Genomic DNA, 22,886 nt, shown 5'->3' on the forward strand with positions numbered 1-22,886 from the left:
ACTTGAAATTATAGGTCACTTTCCATTTTGGGAAACTTTTGACTTGACTTCAAAATCTTCAATATGGATGTATGACATGATGAATAGGCCTTGTTTGAACATGAATGAGGATGTTAAGATCAATTCCCCAACCTCAAAGCCTTCAATTGACTGTACAGTTGATTGTTTAGGTCTTCAGATGACCTAAAAATGTTCTGATGAATTTGAGCCTTTGCCACTTGGTAAATTTGCTTCAAAATGGAACCATAGCTCATATAAGCTCAACATAATATCATATGGTCCTCATCTCAAGAAAATACCATCTGCTCTTGTACAAGGGATGCTCTTGAATGGCTTGACCTGTGATGCTTAAACTGCAAAACAAATGTTAGATGACATATTTTTGGTGCTTTTGGTTAATGATTAAAACAAGAAAAACAATGATATTCAATACAAACAATGCCTGGTGATCTCAAACCACTCACAAGGAGATCCCACCCAAAGGGAAAGGAAGCAAGATGCTCAAAGATCCTTGAGGCTATGCAATGCAATGATATGGTGCCATGAGGGATCTTAGGGACAAAATTGGGGTCTTACAGTATGGTTTGAACTTCAACGCCTAAGTAAGTTCAAGCAAGATGTGTATAATGAAAGTGGAGATGAGAGATTGTACCTTGCTCTTAGCATACGAACTGTTTTTATAGTTTGGGTCGAGTAGACTGAATTTGAGATGGATTGGGCCTTGGTTAATTGGGTTTTTAGTCGGTCCAGAAAAGTTTCTCCCAAGGCTTTGTTGGGAGAAGCCTTAAGTATCATTGAGAGGCCTCCATGTCGTGGTCCGATATGAAATGAATTTAAAACGTTTGAGATCATTTTTTGAAAAGTAGTGGGAAACAAACGCATTTACTATGGTCCCATCATTGAAACGCTTCGTCACACTTTTATGGAATGTGTATTGACGTAACCAATTAGGGTATGGTGCAGTTTATAGAGTACTTAAGTGCACTCGAGTTGGCATGTAACCATGAGTTGAAATCTAGTCGTTTATCGTGTGATTTATTTCCATAGTTGGAAGTTTTTGCAACCTTTAGCTTTCAAGCTTTACATATATTTTTTCAAATTAACGTCTTTGTTCCTTTTTCCCTGAGAATATTACCAGAAGCGACTTAGTTCTTCCCTTAAAGCTTTCACCTTCTTTCATTCCTCCTGCTTCATCATTCTCTCGTAACCAGGTACCCTTATAACTCAAGTTTTACCTTCAACATTTCCTATTTTCTAGTGATAATAATGTCGATTTAGTGAGTGATTATGAAGTTGAAACTGCTTCTGCTTTCGCAATAGGATACTCCCCGATTGCCTTGTCCCTTTTCTTAGTAACAATGATTCATGGTCAGAATGGGTAATTGGAAATTCCTTGGAGGAAGAAACTTCTTCTTCTGGATCGTTACACGCCCTTATATCAAATGTTGGTAGAAGAATAAATCATGATGAGGCCCTTATGCCACCTCTTGTCTTGTCAGAATAGGAGGTAAGAGCCAATTTGCAAAGGAGGGACCTTGCTAGAGATTTCATTCAGCTTCGTCTGTGAACTGATGGTTGTGAGCCTAGAGATATTTACATGTTTGATCACTTAAATCTTCGAAATCGATCGGATGCATCAGAGTATGACTAGGTAGCTGAAAAAGTAGCAGACACTTCTTCGACTTTGAGCACTAAGGATGCCCTAAGTGATGCTGACATTGTGGCCGACAATCCTTTGAAATGGTTGGTCCTTCTAGTTTCATGGGAAAATAGGATATGTAGTTCTTTTGAAGACTACATGGTCCTATTTCATGAATGCATGTTTACAAGAATAAGAATTCGACTGCCTTTTTCTGAATTTGGGGTAACCGTCTTGAAACATTTACAATTTTCTTCTTCCCAACTTCATCTAGGGTCATGAGCATACATAAGGGTCTTCCAATTGGGTCTTTGGTTGGTTTAAAACAGTTGTCCCCAAGGCTCTGTCAAGCACTAAAGGAGCTTGGGTAAGCCTTAAGTATCATTGATCGACCTCCATGTCGTGGTCCAATATGGAATGAAATTAAAACGTTTGGGACCATTTTTTGAAAAGTAATGGGAAACAAACGCATTTAATGTGGTATCATCATTAAAACACTTCATCCACCATTTTGTATAACGTGTATTGACGTAACCAATTATGGTATGGCGCAATTTATGTAGTACTTGAGTGCACTTGAGTTAATGTGTATCCATTTTGGATGCATAGAAATGAATAAGCATGAATTCAGGTCCATTGTCTGATATGCCATTTTTTTGGTATTGTATTGAATTGGTTGAAAATTATGTTGATAAAATTTTGAATATATTGTGAAAATTCATATTTATTTCTAAGAAGAATGATCCATACAAATCTTGTATGATCATCAAATATAGTTAAAAGGTATTTATTATTTTGGGTATAAGGTATGGCCAGTGGACCCCAAATATCCATGTACAATTATTCAAATTTACTAGATGCAATTGAATTGCTTGGAGGATAATGTAACTTTCTTTGTTTTTTCAAGTGACAAATATCACATGTAACTTTATTATCCAGAGTAAATGAAGTGTACATGAGAAATATTTGTTTAAGTCTTTTGTATGATACACGACCAAGCTTAAAGTGCCAAATGGCAGACCTAGGGATTACACTAGTATTTAGGGAAAACTGACAATCAAAACTGGTAATATTGGAAACATTGCCTTGGTCACCTTGTGGTTGAAGTTTGGCTTGAGCACGGTGAAAAGGTGCTTTGCTTCAAGGTGAAGGTCTTTTATTTGAAATTTGTACAAGCCATTATCTATACTACCCAAATCAATAATCATCTTTTTCAGTTCATGTAGGATGCATTGATCGGCAGAAAATTTAGCTGGGAATTTCAAAGATTGACACAGTTTAGAAATGGAAATAAGACTGAGACAAAATTCAGGTGCATATAAAACATGAGTGAGTTAAATAGTAGGTGACCAAATTATGTTACTAGCAAATTAAACTATAATAGAATTACCATTAGGTAAGCCGACTTTGATTGGATTGGTCCTATAATAAGAACTAAACATAGTTAAATAAGAACATACATGGTCATTGGCTCCCGAATCCAGGACCCATGACAAAGATTGAAAGTTTGGTTTGAAAATGGTGTTGGACATGATATCTGGTGAGATTCAATAAATGGATGACTTGTGGTAATCTGATTTGTAGTGGAAACTTGGTTTGAGGCATTCAAACTTGACTATTGGAGTAAGGTAAGCAACTGATCATATTGAGCCTGAGATATAGCTGCATTGTTGCTTGCAAAAGAAGAAACTTGAGTTTCATCCATTTCTTAAGGTAATGTATTAACATCAATATGGCTTGCATTCACAAAAGATTTAGTCTGGTTGAATTCTTTTGATAGAAAAAGTCAATAGTATGACCATTCCTATGACAAAAGGTACACACACAAGGAGGATTCTTGTAATTGTTAAAATTACCTTTGTTCTTAAAATCTTGCCTTTGTGCATCATTGATTATGATTAAACTATCATTAGGTGGTTCTAAGTTCTTGTGATTACTTTCCTCTTATATCACAAGTGAATATATTCGATTAATGGAATGCGAAGGATCCATGAGCAAAACTCGAGTTTTAACAACAGAAAAATGGTCATTCAAACCTGTCAAAAATTGAATTGCTTGATCTTCAAGTATTTATACTTGAATATGAATTTCTTATATTTTTATGTGGATATATATATATCTATATATATATATATATATATATATATATATATGTCTAAGCCTCTTAATCAACCCCAATAATTAAGTAAAGATTTGATACAATAATATTCTAAATAGTATCATAATTGATAATACTAATAAAAATAATAGATACAAATAATAATAAAACAATACCTCGACAGTATTCTTGAACAATTCAAAGGGTTGCACATCGACATCTATGAATGCAAGTACACATAGGTATATGGCAATGGAAATTTAGTTCTTCCTAAAGCCTTTTTAACTCGAGGAAATACTCCATGATTGTTATCGAATTTTGTTTCAGATTATTGATTTGTGATTAAAGAGTAAAGATTCTAACACTCTCAACCTTTGAGAGTCTTTCATGAAAATCATTCAATACATCTAGTGCAGTTTCATGCAAAACAATGGTGGAAGCAATCTGATCAGAAATTGAATTGATTATCCATAAATGAATAAGATGGTTGCATCTTTTCCATTGTGCAAAATTAAGATCATCAATTGTAGGGATTTAAGTGGTTCCATAAACACATTTGAATTTGTTCTTGGCGCCCAAAGCACGTGTCATGGATTCACTCCATGACAAGATAGATAGGTCCATCCAATTTTGGAGTGACGTTAACTATGTTGGGACTCCAAAGACTTCCATCACAAGTCATGGTGTTCTAACTATACAATATTGTTGCTTAGACTCCAAGGAACAACCCTAACTACTTTGTAACTACTACTTAACTAAAAATAGAAATTAGTTAGGGTTAACTATCTACTGTATCAATTTGTTTCTCATTAACTTTATTATTTTCCATTTCGTCTAAATGTTGCGTGATCTTGCCATTTTCATCTTCATGTTTCATTACAAATTTTCAATTAGATCTCATTGTCATTTAAATTAAAGTTCAATTAGGTCTCATTATCGAATCTCTCAAAATCTTTTAAACCTCTCCTCGAGAAACTGATCCCTCGTTATCATACTCATCAATACCGTTTGAATAAGTATCATAATAACAAAAATGATTTTGAATAAGTATCATAATAACAAAAATGATATTCTTACCGTAATACCTCACACCTACATCGTATTTTACTGTTCACTAATTCGGTGAATAATAAACTATTATAATATTAATTTATTTATTTTTAAATATATATCTTTTAGATTAAATAATACTTATATAAAATTGTGTGAATAACCAACTTCATAACTTCATTTTATATTTTATTAATCCATTTGTTTAGTATTAAAAAATATTTTTAATATTTGAATAATTTCATTAACCAACTATTTTTGTTATTAAAAATTACTTTTATTACCCGGATGTTTATTAATCAATTTCATCACTTTATGACCAATTTTTTAAATTTAATTAACTACATTTATTTCACTATTTAAAGATACGGTTGATGGATATTATTCACCAGATATGTCCACGTACTGTTCATGACAATGTTCTTATTGTATGAATAACATTACTTATCATAATAAACATGCAAATTATTTTAAGATATTTTGTTTTGAAAACCCTATATTTAGAATTATTAACATCCTTTAGAAAGACAGTTATACTATTTATTTTATAACAAAACTCTAACACATCCGCTAAAGTTGGTGTCCCGATTGTACAAACTTTATTTATTTTTTAAGATTGTAATTTCTCTCTCTTATTTTAGTTTTATAACAAAAAAATACATAAATACTTATATTAATAAGCTTTTCTTTGCAAGAGTATGCCCTATAATTTCAATTTAAAACAATGCTTCATTACTTGGTTTGGACAATGATTGTTAATTGATTTTTTCTCTAATAATTTTATTCTTTTCAGGATTAGGATAAGTAAATTTGACTAAAACTGTATTTTCGAATGAATGTTAAATTTGTTTGTCGTATTTAGTCAATTATCCCTTAGGATAAGTATTAAAAAATAGCAATAGTTGGTTCAACGGTAGAGGTTGATTTAATAGGGGTAATTGAAATTTGAATCAATTGGAGACATGGGAAGGAGACATTCTTTCATTCTTGAATCAATTGGAATGAAAATGGAAAAGTTGAAATCATTTGATATTAGAAATAGTTCGCGAATTCAATTAATGGATTGGATTGGATCGGATCGGATAATCACATGCAGTCAAAAAATATATAAATTAAAGTTGACAGTAGAGAAGGATTAAAATTAGATTTGAATTAAAATAGGGAATGCATTTGGCCCCGAATATAATTTACCAGTATTAATATTATATTGTATCAATGGCAATAAATAAACAACATTAGTCTATAACAGAGTTTTACTGCATTCCACACAGCAAAACACACTAACCCTTAAACCCTAACTCTCTCCGTCGCAATGAAATCCGTCGGCGTTCTAATGGCCATCCCAATGCCGAGCAACCTCGCCGAAAAACTCGCCAACCGTTTCAACCTCTTCAAACTCTGGACCTATTCTTCCATCGAAGCTTTTTCCGAAACGCACGCCGATTCAGTTCGTGCATTCGTTTGCGACGCCAAATCCTGTGCCGACGCAAAAACTATCGACTCTCTTCCGAATCTGGAGATTGTTTCCACTAACAGCGTTGGATTTGATAAAATTGATATCGGGAAATGCAGAGAGAGAGGAATTCGAGTTACTAATACGCCTGATGTGTTGACGGATGATGTTGCTGATCACGCTATTGGTCTTGCTTTGGCTGTGTTCAGGAAGATTCCGAATAGTGATGGCTTTGTCAAGAATGGGCTTTGGAAACATTCTCATTATCCATTAACTACAAAGGTCCTTACTCTTAAATTTTTTTTTATTATATATTGTTATTAAATAGTTTTTGTTTGTAAATATATCGTTTGTTTTTATTAAGTTATAGTTTTTTTTATTATTTTATTTATTTATTTATATTTTAGAGTATGCTTTTTGTTTTCACTTTTACCCTTGTTTTATGTATATTTTACTTTTTTTTTCAAATGATTAATTTAATTTAATATCTTGAGAGAGTTTTTGCTACTTGTTATGTTCCTATGAACTAGTCTATGCATTTGTGCCTATTGTGGGCCTCCTCATGATTGCCCCTAATATCTATTGTGGTGGTCTCCTAGACTCTTAGATGGATTAATGGATTAGTTTTTGCAATTGCATGTGATATTTAGTGGATTACTAGTTTTTATAGTTGCTGTCTATTGTGATATTTCCCATCTCGAGAGATTAGTCTATGATGTTACGATTATCTTGGTTCTCCTCCTCTATTAGAAGGATTAGTCTATGAAATTAAGGTCATGTTGGTCCTCCTGTTCGAAGGATTAGGCTGAGGTTGCGTCTAATGTCTATTGTGGTCTTCCTCGACTTGATGAATTAGTTTTTGTAGTTGCGTTTATTGTGATATTTTCCATCTCGAAGGATTAGTCTATACTGTTATGTCTATTTTGGTTGTCCTATGTTTGAAGGATTAATCTCTGCGATTGCAAGCATTGAATTACACTCACACAAGGGCGGGGTGGAGGGAGCTTTGTAGGCGGGGTGGAGGGAGCTTTGTGTTGCTACGCTGCTCGGCCCCCTACTTCTCATTTATGTCTATGAATCATCTTCAATAATAACTATATAGTTATGTAATTATTGCTCCTGGCTCTTGAGTTTTAAAAAAAAAAACAAATTGTTTAATTTAAATTGTACTAGCATCAGGACGAGCACTCCTCTACTCGTCGTCTGTCCGCATATTTTTAATGTGCTGACGGGTAAAAATATAAACGGTATTTTTTGTGTTTTTATTTTTTATTTTAATTTAAATTATTTATAAAATTAAAAAAAAACAATTGAACAAAAGAGATATAGAGAAGTTGATTTTAAAAATAAAAATTAAAAATGGTATAATTGAAACAAAAATAGACTAGGCTAAAACCATGTTTTGCCATTATACATAGTTATAGATGATGATACAATTATATAATATAATTGTGTGAGTAATTGTTTTACTGTGTATTTCAGTTTAGTGGTAAAGAAGTTGGAGTTGTTGGTTTGGGAAGAATAGGTTCAGCAATAGCAAAGAGAGCTGCAGCATTTGGGTGTCCAGTTAGTTACCACTCAAGATCTCAAAAACCAGAGGCAGGATCATACAAGTATTACCCTAACATCCTTGATTTGGCAGCTAACTCTCAAGTACTTGTTGTCGCATGTGCTCTAACCGAACAAACGCGACATATTGTGAACCGTGAAGTTATTGATGCATTGGGCCCAAAAGGGGTTATTGTCAACATTGGACGTGGACCGATCATCGACGAACTCGAACTTGTGTCTGCTTTGGTCGAAGGACGGTTAGGTGGAGCAGGCCTTGATGTGTTTGAGAATGAACCCGATGTTCCGGAGGAGTTATTGAGCCTTGATAATGTTGTGCTCACTCCTCATGTAGCAAGTGATACTGAAGAAACTTGCAAAGACATGGCAGATCTTGTGATTGCAAACTTGGAGGCTCACTTTAGTGGCAAGCCACTTTTGACACCAGTCTTGTGATTTCATTGATTGACTTATTATATATTGAATATTGGTGCCAATGTTACATAATTTATGGTGTTCTGGACATTTCTTGGCTGATGCTGGACGCATGATTTTATTCAAATAAAGCTTGTCTTTCATTGCTGTTCTTGTATGCAAGAAAAAATATGTAACAACATCTCAAATGCTGTCTCTTCCATGGGTTGCATAATTTAAGCAAACGTTCGCCTCTTTTTCTCTTTCTAGTAGGTATTCTTTTGCGTGGAAAGTTAAGGCTCTTTAATTTGTGACAGCTCTTTTAGTTATCATTTTTTAGAATGAACTGCTAATAAGAATATGAGATTTTTTTAGAAGTTATGGATGAGAAGATAAAATCTTAGTTAAAAATGAATAATTCAAAAAATATTTTAATTTTTTTTTTGTAATTTTCATTATTTTTGAAAATGCAAGACAAAATTGATCACTTTAAGAATCAATTTTTTTTTTGGTTTACACCACCATGATCTGGTCTATTGGACCTTCTAATCTGCTTTGAGGTCAGTTCTTACATTAATTGGTTTGAGTCCTTTCACTAACGTAAATTTTAAATAGTTTAAATGTAATTTTGATATCGTCTTACCAACCATTTCCCCTCTTTTCTTCCCTAGTGGCCTTATGGCTTCTTTGTCGGTGGCATTCATATGAATATTTTTCTAATAGATGATTTTAAAATATTGTACTAAAGAGTTCATTTACTTTCTAGTTTAAACTTTTTCTTATGGTATATATAAGTTATAACCTTATCTAATAACCTTGAGAATTAAGATGATGTTCTGTCACTGATACCGGACTGTTTTATTGGTGGCTGAGTCATCCTTGTGACTATAGCATACTTGCAATTTATAGAGAATAATGAAATTTTTGCTGTTGTTTTAGTTCTCATACTTGCGATTAGCGAGTTGATGTGGGAAAGCAAGTAAGCAATTATGAGCAAAGGCATTTGTTGGTGTGCATGTATGGTACGTGGGGAGTAAATCCTCTTGTGAGTAATTGAATTGATACCACAAAATATGATCTTTCACCATCCATCTTAATTTCTGACTTGTTTATCTCTCTATGTAGATAGTGAAAGATCACACTTTATCTTTACATGTTAAATTGTATATGATATGAGAATCTATTTACTTTCCTTATGTTTTGTATTTCCTATTTTTCAGAAATATCAAAAGTGTCATCAACTGCTTCAGGATTGCTGTACTATATCTAATAGAAGAAATTGTCTCTCTCGTTAAATATGTAATTCTTCGTGTTAAGTATGTTATAGATGCAGAATTCGACGGAGCGAATATGCAAGTATTTGATAAAGTTGAATCTGCATGTATTCGATAGAGTTGAATATAATTTGTAGTAGTCAAAGTCGTATGTATTCGGCAGAGTCGAATACAGTTTGTCGAAATTAGTTAATTAGTTTGAAATTGTGTGATGTGCAAATAGTCTCATTATAAATAGGAAGACATTTTGTATTCGTAAAAAGAACAGGGATCAGAAGAGTGAGATCAAGAGAAGTTCAATACATTTTTTTCTTTCACTTCAATAATCAATGTTCTCTCAATTCTATCTTCTCTCTCATAACTTCAATTAAATTTCTTTTCTTTTTCAAATTATTATGCAAAGGAATCATCTTGCAACCAATTGTGTGGTTGAATCACTCAAGTGAAGAGTGAAGAACAAGAATCTTAAATCAATCGAGAAAGTGATTGGATCTTGTTCTATCAAGACCGGTTCCAACACTTCTAATCTAAGATTAAGAATCCAACCTCATAAGTCATCGTAATTATCATGCATAACACATAAATTCACGATGATCAGGATCGACCAAATGCAAGTGCACTATGTACTACAGCACTGGATCCCAAGTTTTAGAGGGTCATTTTTTTTAATTTAAAAAGAAATACACTTTAAACCTATTCTTTTGACAACAGGTGTATACTTATAGTTTATTTTCAAAATCTATTTTACACATGTTTCTTAAAAAGATGTGTAAAATCATAATTTATTTTTAAAATCTAGACATTTTTATCGATTTTCTTAAAAAAAATCAATATAAAAATTAATATTTTTTAAATTATAACAGGATCCCCAGATTGATTGGACCGATCTTGACGATGTCATTAGAGAAATTATGCATACAAACATAAATGGATGTTTCAATGTTTATAAGTTCACCTTTTAAGTGATTATCAAAAACATAAACATGTCAAAGTCATGTCACTAAAAAGAGAGAGTGTGTGTGGAGATACCACATGTATTCACCCTAAGTGAGATATCAGACTTTACCTTTTAAGTGACTATCATGCAGTTGATGTGCTTCTAAGTGATTGTGGAAATTGTTGATAATAGAACACCATTTTTGCAGGAAAATTAAAAGTTTTTCCAATACCAATTAGTACTAAATTCCACATCGATTTGTTTAGAAATTATATAAGTGTTTATATAAGAGGTTAATAGATGTATTGTATGTTTCTTAAGTGGCTTGGTTCCTTTATAAGTTGATCGAAAAATCTTGGCTAATAGTAAATCTTGGATCGATATATTTTATCGAATTGACAATTATTATGCATGAAACGGTTGAGTTTATACTAGATTGTGATCAATTGATTGAACGAGTATTGATAGAGTTAAGTTACATTACATGCTTTCATGAGTCGTAGAGTTACCCGACTCGAGAGAGGCGAACTTTGGGGCGGCCCGATTTAGAAAAGGGACCGTGGCAGGATGATAATCAATAACATAACTCTGATCATACAAAACTCTGTACCACATGCATATAGAGTTGAGGATTCGAGCACTAAATACACATCTATATTGAGTATGGGTTATTTGTTTATATGAGTTTATGTGAGTGAGCAATTTGATTGTATGAGTTGATTTGGTTGTTTTGTATGAGTTTATGTTACAAATATTGTCCTAGTAGTTGATATGAGTTGTGATACTTATAACACGTTCTTTATCTATCCTTGTTGTTTATGCATACTATCTATATATGAATGTATTCTCATCCCCTGTTGTTTTTTTATGTTTGTACTTCACCCTGGTGGTGCAGATATCCAGGTAGAGGAGCCTTAATAGTTTTTGGCTTGGAGGATGACATATTTGGTCTCTTCATCTGTCTTTTCACTTGGGGGAAATGTTTCTATTTTGTTTCGAGTTTGAGAGTATTCTGTTTTGAGCACTATTTGCTCCCTTTGAGAAGATTTGAGATAATTTTTAATTATGAGATATTTGAATTATTTTATGAGATTACTAGAGTTATTTTATTTTGTTAATTCTGTTGTGATGAATCTAATAAAGACGAACATGTAATGATAAAGTGTGTGTGACACCCTATGTTTGAGTATTGAAATTACCTATAATTCTATATATTTATAAGTGGTTTTTTTAGGGTGTTACACTGCATGACGGAAATCTCAAGAGTCCCTTTAGAAAGCTATGAAGTCCATGTACTAGGTTCGAAATCAGACATTGGAGCACGCACGAGGATTTTACCCCGACCTTTCTGTCACTGCCAACCAACTGGATCCTTTACGGGACATGTTGTATGCCTGCATGCACTGACACTCTTGGCATCCCTTCGTGAATTCAACGCAGTCTTTCAACATAGTAGGCCAATACACTCCTTGATGGTAAAATCCATTTCATCTTATGACCAACTTGGTGTGCCCCACATGTTCCACTATGTACAGTTGAAAGGGAAAAGTATACCTCTGACTCACTAAGGCATTTCAGCAGAATTCCTTCAGGAGATTTCTTAAATAACTCTGAACCCAGAAGAACATAACGTAATGCTTGATACCTGGTTCTTCGATCAATAGATGTTATGGGATTCTGCATGTATACTACTATTGGCTTTCTCCAGTCTTCATCCGTCAAACTGTCTATCGCCAATATTTTGAAATTTCCTTCATCAGCACATCCTAGCCTTGTCCTTTCTAAATCTAACGGAGTTAATCTGGTTGCCACCACCTTTCCTATGACTTCTATGACTTTGTGCAACTTTTCCTTTGAAATTTTGTAGCCGGATGCAATTTGAGCCAGATCATTAGCTATCATGTTCTCTATTCGTGGTATATGTCGAATATAAACCATTTCGAACTTTTTTAACAATCGACTGACAATTATAAAATACATGATCAAATTCTCCTTAACACATCTATATTCTTTCGTGATCTGTTTTATGACTAACTCTGAGTCTCCCATTATCTCGACCCGAGTTTCCCCATATTCCAATAACATTTCAAGTCCTGCTATGAGGGCTTCGTATTCATCTTCGTTATTTGAACAAATGCCTTCTACTTTGTACTGGAATTTTGTTGGAATTTTATTTGGAGAAATAATTACGATCCTGACACCTGTGTCATTTTTATGACTAGATCCGTCAAAGTATAACTTCCACGGCCCTAATTCAACATAGTTCAAAGCGTCGACATCAATGGAGTGATCGACTATAAAGTCTGCTACCACTTGGCCTTTCACAGCTTTTAATGGCATGTATGTTAAGGAAAACTCAGTTAATGCTAATGCCCATTTCCTAATTCGACTATGCAAAATTGGTTTAGATAACATATGTTTAATAATATCATAAAGAGATGAAACATACACGTCAACAGGTTTGATATAATGCTTCAATTTCGTACAAGAGAAATATAAGCATAAACATAACTTCTCGATTATGCTATACCTAGTCTCTGCATCGTTTAAAACCCTACTGAGGTAGTAAATGGCTCTTTCGAAACCATTATCATCCTCTTGTGCTAACATGCTCCCTAAGGTTTTATCAGATGCATATATGTATAATCTCATACTTTTATTTCTACAAGGTGGCGTCAAGATTGGTGGGTGGCTCAAGTATGCTTTAATCTTATCGAACGCTACTTGCTGAGCTTTCCCCCATTCAAACACTTCCTTGTCGAGTCGAAGCAAAAGAAAAAATGCTTGCGTCTTCCCACTAAGGTTTGAGATGAATCTCCTTAGGAAATTGATCTTGCCCAACAATGACTCCAAACCTTTCTTCATTTATGGAACTTTCGCTTCCATGATGGCTTTGGTTTTATTCTGGTTTATTTAGATCCTTTTTTTATGGACCACAAAACTTAGAAAATCCCCAACCTGCATACAAAAAGCACATTTTAGAGGGTTCATTTTTAGACCATATTTTCTCATTCTTTCGAAAGATATTCGAAGGTGTTCTATATGACTTTTCCCTGAAATAGACTTAACAACGATATCGTCTATATAGATTTGCATAAAAGTCTTTATGAAATAATGGAAGATTGAATTCATCGCCCTTTGGTAGGTTTCCCCTGCATTTTTCAAACCGAAAGACATCACTACCCATTCATAGGTGCCTAAGGCTCCAGGGCAACGAAACGCCGTTTTTGGGACATCTTCTTCGGCAATGAATATTTGATTGTACCCAGAATACCCGTTAAGCATGCTTATATATTCATAACATGCGGCAGAATCGACCAACATTTACGCCACCGGTATTGAATATTCATCTTTTGGGGGTTGCAGTATTCAAATCTCTAAAATCTATGCAAACCCTTAACGTACCATTCTTTTTACATCTGGCACAATGTTAGCTAACCATTCGATATACCTGGCAGTACGAATGAAGTTACAATGGAGAAGTCTTTAAACTTCCTCCTTGATCTTCGACAATATTGTTGGAGCAAATCGTCTTGGATTCTGCTTCACCGGCTTCTTTCCAGGTTTAATTGACAATTTCAATTCGACCAGCTCCCTGCTTAAACCAATCATTTCATCGTAGTCCCATGCAAAGTAGTCTTTAAACTCTCTCATCAATTGGACCACTTCGATCTTGAGTTGAGGATGAATGTTGGCGATGATGTAAGTTGGCTTTTATATTACCCCCTCTCCTAAGTCCACTTCTTCAAGGGGATCTTGAGCCAACATCTTAATATTGGTCGCTAGCGGGTCCTTCTCGAAACCCAAAGGCTCGTCATCATAGATCACATCAAGCCTCTGGTCTTGCTCTTCGTCTTGACCTTCGTCATGTGGTCTTGGGTCAAAGTCTTTCCCAGGACCTACTTGTGGAAAAATTTCACTGGCTTCGACAACCATTTTTTTTACTTCGGGATCTAAGGCCAATTGTTGTTTGTTTTCGGCTATGTCGGTCGAAATCCTCTTTAAAGCTGCAAACTCAGTCATCATCACTGAACTCACTTCCCCACCCTATGGGGTTAATTCCAGCTACTCCTAAATATCCGAAGTTGTCTTCGCCCACTACCTCTCTGTCCCACCGGAAACCATAGTGGGGGTGAAGTGATAAGGAACAGTAGGTGTTGTCATCAGGGGTGAACACAAACTCAGCCGAATCACAAAGAGCTATAGTGGCTAAGTGCTTGTCGAATTGGCGTCTGTCAACATGATTGATAGGGGTTTTGAAATACCCCTGATCCGCCTCTATATTTTCGACAATGCCATCTGGATGCCAGATTATAATCCTCTAGTGCATCGAAGATGGGACGACTCCAACTCCATGGATCCATTCTCTTCCCAGCAACATGTTATAGTTTGCCTGCGTTTCCATAATCATGAACATTGTGGACCTAGTGATCGTTCCCACAGTCAATTTGACTTGGATAGCCCCCAGGGTGGAACCTACTTTGCCTTCATAATTGGTTAACACCATATTATGAGGTTTGGCATCAGTGTCATATTTGCCAATTTTCGCCAACATGCGATGGGGCATCAAATTCACAGTCGCTCCATAATCTACCAGTATTTTAGTAACTGGGATGTTTTCGACTTTTCCGGTGATGAAAAAGGGTTTCAAATGGCTCTTCATGGTGTCACTGGGTCTCTCGATAAAAGCATTCTGCTCCTCGACACAGCCATTGTTCATTATATAGTGACATATCGGTTTTTGGGCGGCCATTTCCCTCTCGGTGATACTATCATTATCATCGACTTTGGTGATCCGATCGAATTGTCTGGGCATTACGGATACTAATCCGACTAAAATGTCTAAGGAATCCTCCGAACCAGAGTCGAAGTTGTCAATTAATAACTCATCTTCGACAGCCATCTGATTTTCTCCGACTGTCTTATTTGAAATCTTGGGATCTCTTTTGGTGAAGTTAGGGCCATCCTTTTTCTTCACCATCACGTTGGTACTTGATTCAGCCTGGTCCATTTCGCCAGCTTCTCTTTTGGCTTTTCGCCTTCTTTGTTCTCTTATCCATTGGGACCTTGTCATAGGATTCTTTCCTTTAGAGTTTTCAGACACATGTGCGGTCCTTTTGTTGGACTGAAATTCCTGTCGGTAGGCCAGCGATGAACCTCTTTCAACCTCGAAGTTCTGCCACTTTCCATGGCCATGTTTCCTACCCTCAGCCTGCTTAACCCACTTCCCATTCGATCCTTCGATGCTTGGCTTAAAGGTCATGGGTTGGAAGTTTCGTCCAGCTTGATTGGTTTCACTCAACTTCACCATGGGGCGCCTAGGATCAGGATATCTCATGGGATCAAAGAACCTTTCTAGCTTACCCGCTTGATTATTGTGAATGGCTTTATGGCCATTTTGGCGATTCACTTTCCTAACCCCTTCCATATTCTGAGCTTCCCTTTTGTCAAAGACAACATTGCACCTGAGGCATAACATAACTTCCGATTTCTTTTTTTGGCACCTTCGGAGGAAGTCCGACAGTGTTTCTTCCTCCTGAGGGAAGGCGACCTTGTTGTATTCCTCTTGTCGACATTCATCATCGACTTCCATTGAGACTTCTCGAGATACCTCCACCATATTAACTTCCATGTGGATATCCTCAGTAATATCCAACTTTTGGAATTGTTTTTGAAGGCCGTCAGTGGCCTTGTCCAGCTGAATGAAGTTATCAGCGGTTTCTTTAGTGATCATCACTAACTTTGAATTTCCAGCACCCTCGACATCTGAGGCTTCAACATTTTCTTTCTTGACATCCTCTGTACCCCTTTAGGCCAAACCGTCAAGAGGTGCCTGCTCGAAGTACTCATGTACTCTAACCATGACAGGCCTATGGACAAAGTCTTCAGTAACTTCGGTCATACAAAAATCATCAGCAACATCAATGAAATTCACCTCCTCTGGCTCAGTATAATGAGCTTCAGCAATTTGTAGAGGATCGGAGTCGATTTTCATCTGGCTCTGTGGCTTATCACCGAACTTGAGCTTCCCTCCTGGATTGCATTCTGCACCAGATCCCTGAAAAGAAAACATTGAGACGTTTTATGACCCAAAAAATTATGGTATTTATAAAATCCTCGTTTCTTTCTTTGTTCTAAAGGGGGTACTTTAGCACCCAGATGTACTATCATTTGACCATCTTTGACCAGTAAGTCAAAAATTTCGTCACATTTTGTAACGTCGAATGTATATGTTTTCTTAGGAAACTTGTCATTCTTTTCAGGTTCAACAGGGTTTTTCCCGTTCGAAGGAGCTAAAACTTTGCACGCATATGGTGGCCCATATGTCAATTCAGCAAGATCGATCTCAGTATCGTCGAAGTCTGGAACTTCATGACCTGAATCCTCGTGATCTTTCCTAAAATCTACATAGACTACCCTTTTACCTTTGTTCGTCCTAGCCTTTTCTTCTTTTAAACGTTCGACCTGTCAAACTCTGTCAGCCAACTGAGTCATATCCCTTAGGTATTGAGTATCCAATTTCTTTCTAATCGAATAGTTAAGGCCCCTAGCGGCCATTTCGACCAACTCATGCTCTGGTACTTGCGTAAAACACCTGGCTTTGAGTAGTCGAAATTTATTCAGGTAGTCGCCAATTGGCTCAGTGAATTTTCGTCTGACACTAGCCAACTCTTTCAAACTTATCTTCGTTTTCCCCATGTAGAACTGTTCATGGAACATTCTTTCTAGCTGGTTCCATGAGTGGATCGAATTCTGGGGCAAAGTTGTGAACCATGTGAAAGCATTCTTTGTAAGAGAACTTGGAAAAAATTGCATCCGAAGACTCTCTTTATTTGACATATCTCCAGCTTCGATTAGATATCTCGCCACGTGTTCGACAGTAGACTCAGTAATATCCCCAGCAAACTTGGTGAATTTGGGGATTTTGGTCCTCAGGGGAGCATCTGTTTGTAAGACATATTCTGCTAAAGGCGACATATAATTTGGTCTTCTAAGTCCAAAATTTACCCTATTTCGAACCATAATTCTTTCGGCTATAGCTGCTAGGTTATTATCTGCTGCCACATCATCATGTCGAACTTGCCGTATGATATCATTGGCATTTTGATTCCTATTTACCATTAACACCCTTGGTTCCCTGGGTACATGTGGTTCAATCCTAGGGTGTACTACTACTCCCCCTTGATTTTGTGGGATCTGGTTAATGGTGAGGTCCTCCTCAAACGTGGGCTCTTGATTCTCTCTTCCCCAATCCCTAGGCATGGGACGCTGGTGCTAAGGTATACTAAGAAACTCAGACACTCGAGCCACTTATGTTGTCATCTGTTGATTCGACTGAGTTGTATTCTGAATCAGAGGATCTAGCATAATGGTCAAAGTTTGAGTTAACATCTGGACCATTTCATGATTGCTTTTGTCCATCTGTTGCCTCCATGCCGCCGCAGAATTATTGGTCAGAGTGGGTAGTTGTACTAGGTGTCTTAGATCTAACGCTTGATTGGTTCGACCCACGTTTATCCCGGACCCTTGCACTGGTGAATTTATGTTAGCCGCCGGTTCCAAAAAAGTAGAACCCATATTCTGTAGATTAACCATCATTGAAGTTGGCATTCCATACGGTTGTTCTCGACCGCTAAATGGTATTGAGAAACTAGGGGGTACCAACGACCTATTTGGGATGTCCCTAATTGGTGAAGGAGTGTGGGGAGGTCTCGTAGGTCCAATGTAAGTCAAAATTGGTTCATAATGGGAGATCAAATACGTAGGCATCGAACTCACCATGGAAGAACTATTTCGGACGGATGCGTTGTGCCCGTGTTTGTCCCTACCGAAGAAGAAGGAGACACTATGTTGCTAGTTAATGGATTTTGAGAATTATGAGTTTCTAGCGGATTAATATTCGCCATCCCCATCTGTGATTCTCTCCCTGTTCGTCGTTCATCGTTTATGGCTATTTTACCACTTCTTAAAAGCATACAATGACTCTTTTCTCAAGCAGAACTTAGCAATCAAAAATACTACACAATACGTGACGTTAGCACTGGTCTCACTGGGCGTGCCAATTTGTTTACCTTGAAAATTGGTAAACAACCACTGATCTCCCAAATTTCTAAATTTGGTTACTCACAGGATCGATCAGATTGATCCTAGGACATGTGCTAAGTGTCTCGTAAACGTAATAGTAATAAATGATCAAACTACACGTCAGATCAGAGTTTTAAAGAAAACTAAGGACAAAAGAGTGACTTGAACGAAAAGAAAAGTCTTAAATTAGCGTTTAGAACTAGTAAAGAAAAATGAAGTAAATGACGGGAATTGTAAAAGGCTTGAAAATAAAAAAAGTTTGTAAGCACTGGAATTTTAAGGTTGTAAGGTAAAAGTTTAAGGTAAGGAAAGGAACTAAAGGATCTTTAAATTTGCAAATGACAAAGTAAAAATAAAGTGTTTGAAAGGAAAGAACAAGAAAGAGTGTTTCTGAAGAGAAAGTAAAGACAAATTTATAATGCTTTGAAATGATTAAACAATGGTGTAGACAACGTACATTCTGCATTTTACAGTTCTTCTTCACACGAATACCTAGTAAATTTGCAGATTTTGTACACAATTTGACACACAATTTTCTAACACTAAGACCCTATATTTATACTGGATCAAATAATCGCTTTGATGGTCCTTCATTCACGTCGATACACGTGGCACCCTGCATGCGTGCATTCGCTCACTCTGCTCCACGCGTATCCTTGCGGTTTCTGAAGAAGGTGATCTTCCCTCCTTTATTTAAATTTCAAATCTCTTGATCTTTATCCAATCAACTAAGCCGATCTACTCCCAGCTGGTCGAATCACTTCTTGGTCGAAACCAGCTATGCATATTTTCCAATTTTGGTAATTTGGGATGGGCGTCGAAAATTTGAGCTAACACTAGGGCATACAACAACGGTCAGCATTGGGGTCACATGACAACAAATCTTGTGGAATCAATGAACTCTGTCTTCAAAGGCGTCCGAAACCTACCAATAACCGCTTTGGTGCAGGCTACATATTTCAGGCTAGGGGCGCTGTTTGAAACCAAACGCTCAAAATGGAGTTCAGTGTTGCAATCTGGACAGTTGTTCAGTGATGCTCAATGAAATTCATCAGACATGAAATTGTCAAAGCAAACACACACGTGGTTACGGTCTCTGACTGAACTAAAGGTTGGTATAGTGTTGCCGAGTCCATGGACCACAATGAGGGCATGCCGATGGGACAATACATAGTCAAACTAGATAGAGGTTGGTGCGACTGCGAAAAGTTCCAAGCCTTTCGTACCCGCTGCTCCCATGTCATTGCGGCATGCTCAAAGGTTCGAAGGGATCCATCCTACTTGCTATCTGAAGTTTACAAAGTCGTCGGTCTTTTAAATATTTATAAAATTAGTTTTTCCATAGTGGCAAAAGAGGATTATTGGCCAGAATATCAAGGGGACATCGTCTGGCACAATGAAGTAATGCGAAGGAAGAAAAAGGGTTGCCCAAACAGCACCCGGATTCGAACCGAAATGGATACGGCGAACAAAATGGTTAGACTATGTAGTTCATGCCGTCAGCCAGGTCACAATCGTAATAACTGTCCTACTGTTGGAACGAGCACAACCAGATAAATTTACATGTACCTCTATTGTAATATATGAAAAACTAAATTTATTTCATATTAGACGTCTGTGACGAAAGTACCATTACATAAACAGTAACACAAATAATTATAACAAATACAATACAAGAACAATGCAATTACAACCATCAAAACAATTTTGAACATGTAATGCATCATCCTACGAGCGTCTTGGTCGGTCTTAATATCCACCAATTCACGCACTTCTCCGTTTTGGTTGAACGTGGACACAAGCCATTGTATTCTTCTAATCCGTCCACCCTCTCCAATTTCTCCATCTAACCAACTGTACAACGTTTGATTAAGACGTTCAAACGTATTTGTGTTCCAAAGTCGAATCTGTATCGGAGCCGCAACGACGGAAAATATTACATCAGCATTTCATTTCTAAATGTATGCAGACATTGTTGAAACAGAGAAAATTGAAATTGATGGTGGTTGAACTAGACAAATTATGGTATTAGGAGATGAGTTTGAGTGAAAAATATTGCATCCAAGGCGTGATATTTATAGAGACGGAACATCAATTGTACAAAACATGTGGGCGCCTGAGGGATTGACGCCCACATGACATGACATGCAGGTGCCAGAGGGATTGTCGTCCACACTACAAAGGACGCTAAACGTCACTAGCATTGACGCCTCCTCATGAGGGTCAATGCATGCGCCACTAGCATTGGCGCCTCCTCATGAGGAGCTCAATGCATGCGCCAATGCTATTGACATCTCCTCTTCATGCATTGGGGATGCGCCAATTCATCTGGCGCATCCTCTTCAAAACATGATTATTTTAGTAATTTTTTTGAATTATTGGTTATTTTTGAATTTTTTTAAAAAATAGTTATTTTAAAAAAAATTCACCTTGTTGTCACTTACGTCACCAGAATTTAATTTAATATTTTTTTTTACTAAAAATTGATGAAATAGATCAAATAATTAAATTCTATTTTTAGATGGAAGAATAAATGTTTAAATAGCATAATTCTATTTTTAGATGGAAGAATAAATGAAAAGATTAAAGTAAAAGTACTAATGGCATCACATCAAATCAAAGACTTAAAATGAAAAAGTTGACCCCACTCATCAATCATATTGATGTAAATATATTATCATGAATTCGATTCGATTGCGTATTGTCCACCTTTGATTCCATTGCTTTTTCTTTCTATCCAATTTATTGTTCTTCATAAGTGTTATTTCAAGAATTAAAAAAATTATAATTAAAAAATTATAATATTTTTTAAAATAACTATATTTTCCAAAAAAATTCTAAAATAACCATAATTTCAGAAAAAAATATCAACTAATTTCAAATAAAAAAACTCATGTTTCAAATATCAATTAATTTAATATTTTTTCTTTTAAAAAAATGTTTAATTTTTAAAAAATCCAAAAATTTAATTAATGATAAAATGATAGTATTTAATACTAAATAATTACTAGACCAGTTGATAATAATCACAAAAAATTTACAAACACAATTCTAAAATTTAGGATAATAATATACAACATAATAATATTAATTTTGATAGTTGAGATAAAATTTGTGGATTAATACAATCGATATCATCACACTATGGATAAATGAGGGATGGGAAGAAAAAAAACAAACAACATCCACAAAATTCAGGATAAGGTGACCATACATTCTCAAAGGAGTAAAAGATAAACTAAAGAACATCATCATGAAAAAACACTGAACTAACTAAACTAAAATATTCATCATACATACAAAATTAAAATGAACATTACAAATGCAAAGAAAAATGATATTGATGTAGTCATGCTCCTTTGAAGATGAGAAAATGAAGAGTCTCAAGAGTAAAGTATATGAAAGTTCCCTTAGAATGAGTGAAAAAACATCCAAAACTTGAACCTACCACACATTGCCATCCACAACCATATCTTGTATCAAACTCCTAAAATTCAAACAAAAAAACAACAACATTAGAACTGTTTTTTTTTTTTTTCGACAGAACAAGTTCATGGTATTGTGTGTGTGAAATAATTGTACCTTTTTAATGTGAGCAGCAATGGATTCGCAATCAAGAACATCATAAAGATCAAGAGCTTGAGAAGCATAAGACATGGCTTGAATCTGCATCTTACTTGGCATGTCAGTGTCATCTACCATAGCTTTACCTTCTAACATCTTTCAACAACTTGCTACTTAACCTTCAAATGATTAAGATCTAAACATTGATATATTGATATTTTTTTCTTTCTATTTTGAAGACTAAAGAGTCATGATTTCGCTTCTAGTGTTACTGTTTTTATTTCTCCTTTTGTTAAGAGAGAGTTTTAGCCTTTTTATATGGATGGATTATGAAGAACTCTCTCATACTTTTTTCGTCATGATCGATGTCGTGACTTGTTTTTGTCTTTACGAGGAAATTGATGTCCAAATTCAAAGGAACTGAATAGATTAGATAAAGCTGCTGAGGCCAAAAATAAAAGGAAAAGTTTATATAATATAATTCTTTTACAAAAATATGAAAGTTTTTTTATTGAAATTTTATACAAAAATAATTTATTTTTTAAGGAAATTCCCATAGTATCTCTGGTTTCAATTTTTTTTTCAAACTATCTCATTTTAAGAGGAGATGTCAATTCAATTGACGCATACTCTTAAATACTTGAATGGAGGCGCCATTGGATTGGCTAGGGCAGATGTACTAGCCAATTGGGTTGGCGCCCCTGTGTAGTACTTAAGAGGAGACGCCAATTCAATTGGAGTCTCAGTGTAAAATGATATTTTTTTTGGTAAATGGTATACGTGATAGATAAATTTGATATAAGACCAATTGATATTAATAAAAT

At 35.6% G+C, this 22,886-nt stretch overlaps 3 protein-coding genes across 3 annotated transcripts; 1 reads left to right on the forward strand and 2 right to left on the reverse strand.

Moving 5' to 3' along the window:
- Positions 1-5,943: 5,943 nt before the first annotated feature.
- Positions 5,944-8,471, forward strand: LOC127087484 (glyoxylate/hydroxypyruvate reductase A HPR2). Its single transcript, XM_051028367.1, has 2 exons — positions 5,944-6,522; positions 7,723-8,471. The coding sequence occupies exons 1-2, from the start codon at positions 6,100-6,102 to the stop codon at positions 8,242-8,244; spliced, it is 945 nt and encodes a 314-aa protein (XP_050884324.1). The 5' UTR covers positions 5,944-6,099; the 3' UTR covers positions 8,245-8,471.
- Positions 8,472-16,222: 7,751 nt separating this feature from the next.
- On the reverse strand, positions 16,223-17,535 carry LOC127082600 (uncharacterized). The gene is made up of 3 exons (XM_051022828.1): positions 16,996-17,535; positions 16,579-16,878; positions 16,223-16,471 (listed from the first exon to the last, which is right to left on the reverse strand). The coding sequence occupies exons 1-3, from the start codon at positions 17,533-17,535 to the stop codon at positions 16,223-16,225; spliced, it is 1,089 nt and encodes a 362-aa protein (XP_050878785.1).
- Positions 17,536-21,570: 4,035 nt separating this feature from the next.
- LOC127087485 (uncharacterized) lies at positions 21,571-22,467 on the reverse strand. Its single transcript, XM_051028368.1, has 2 exons — positions 22,081-22,467; positions 21,571-21,985 (listed from the first exon to the last, which is right to left on the reverse strand). The coding sequence occupies exons 1-2, from the start codon at positions 22,216-22,218 to the stop codon at positions 21,848-21,850; spliced, it is 276 nt and encodes a 91-aa protein (XP_050884325.1). The 5' UTR covers positions 22,219-22,467; the 3' UTR covers positions 21,571-21,847.
- Positions 22,468-22,886: the final 419 nt, after the last annotated feature.

This window comes from Lathyrus oleraceus, chromosome 5, assembly GCF_024323335.1.
Source record: "Lathyrus oleraceus cultivar Zhongwan6 chromosome 5, CAAS_Psat_ZW6_1.0, whole genome shotgun sequence".
Taxonomy (NCBI): Eukaryota; Viridiplantae; Streptophyta; class Magnoliopsida; order Fabales; family Fabaceae; genus Lathyrus; species Lathyrus oleraceus.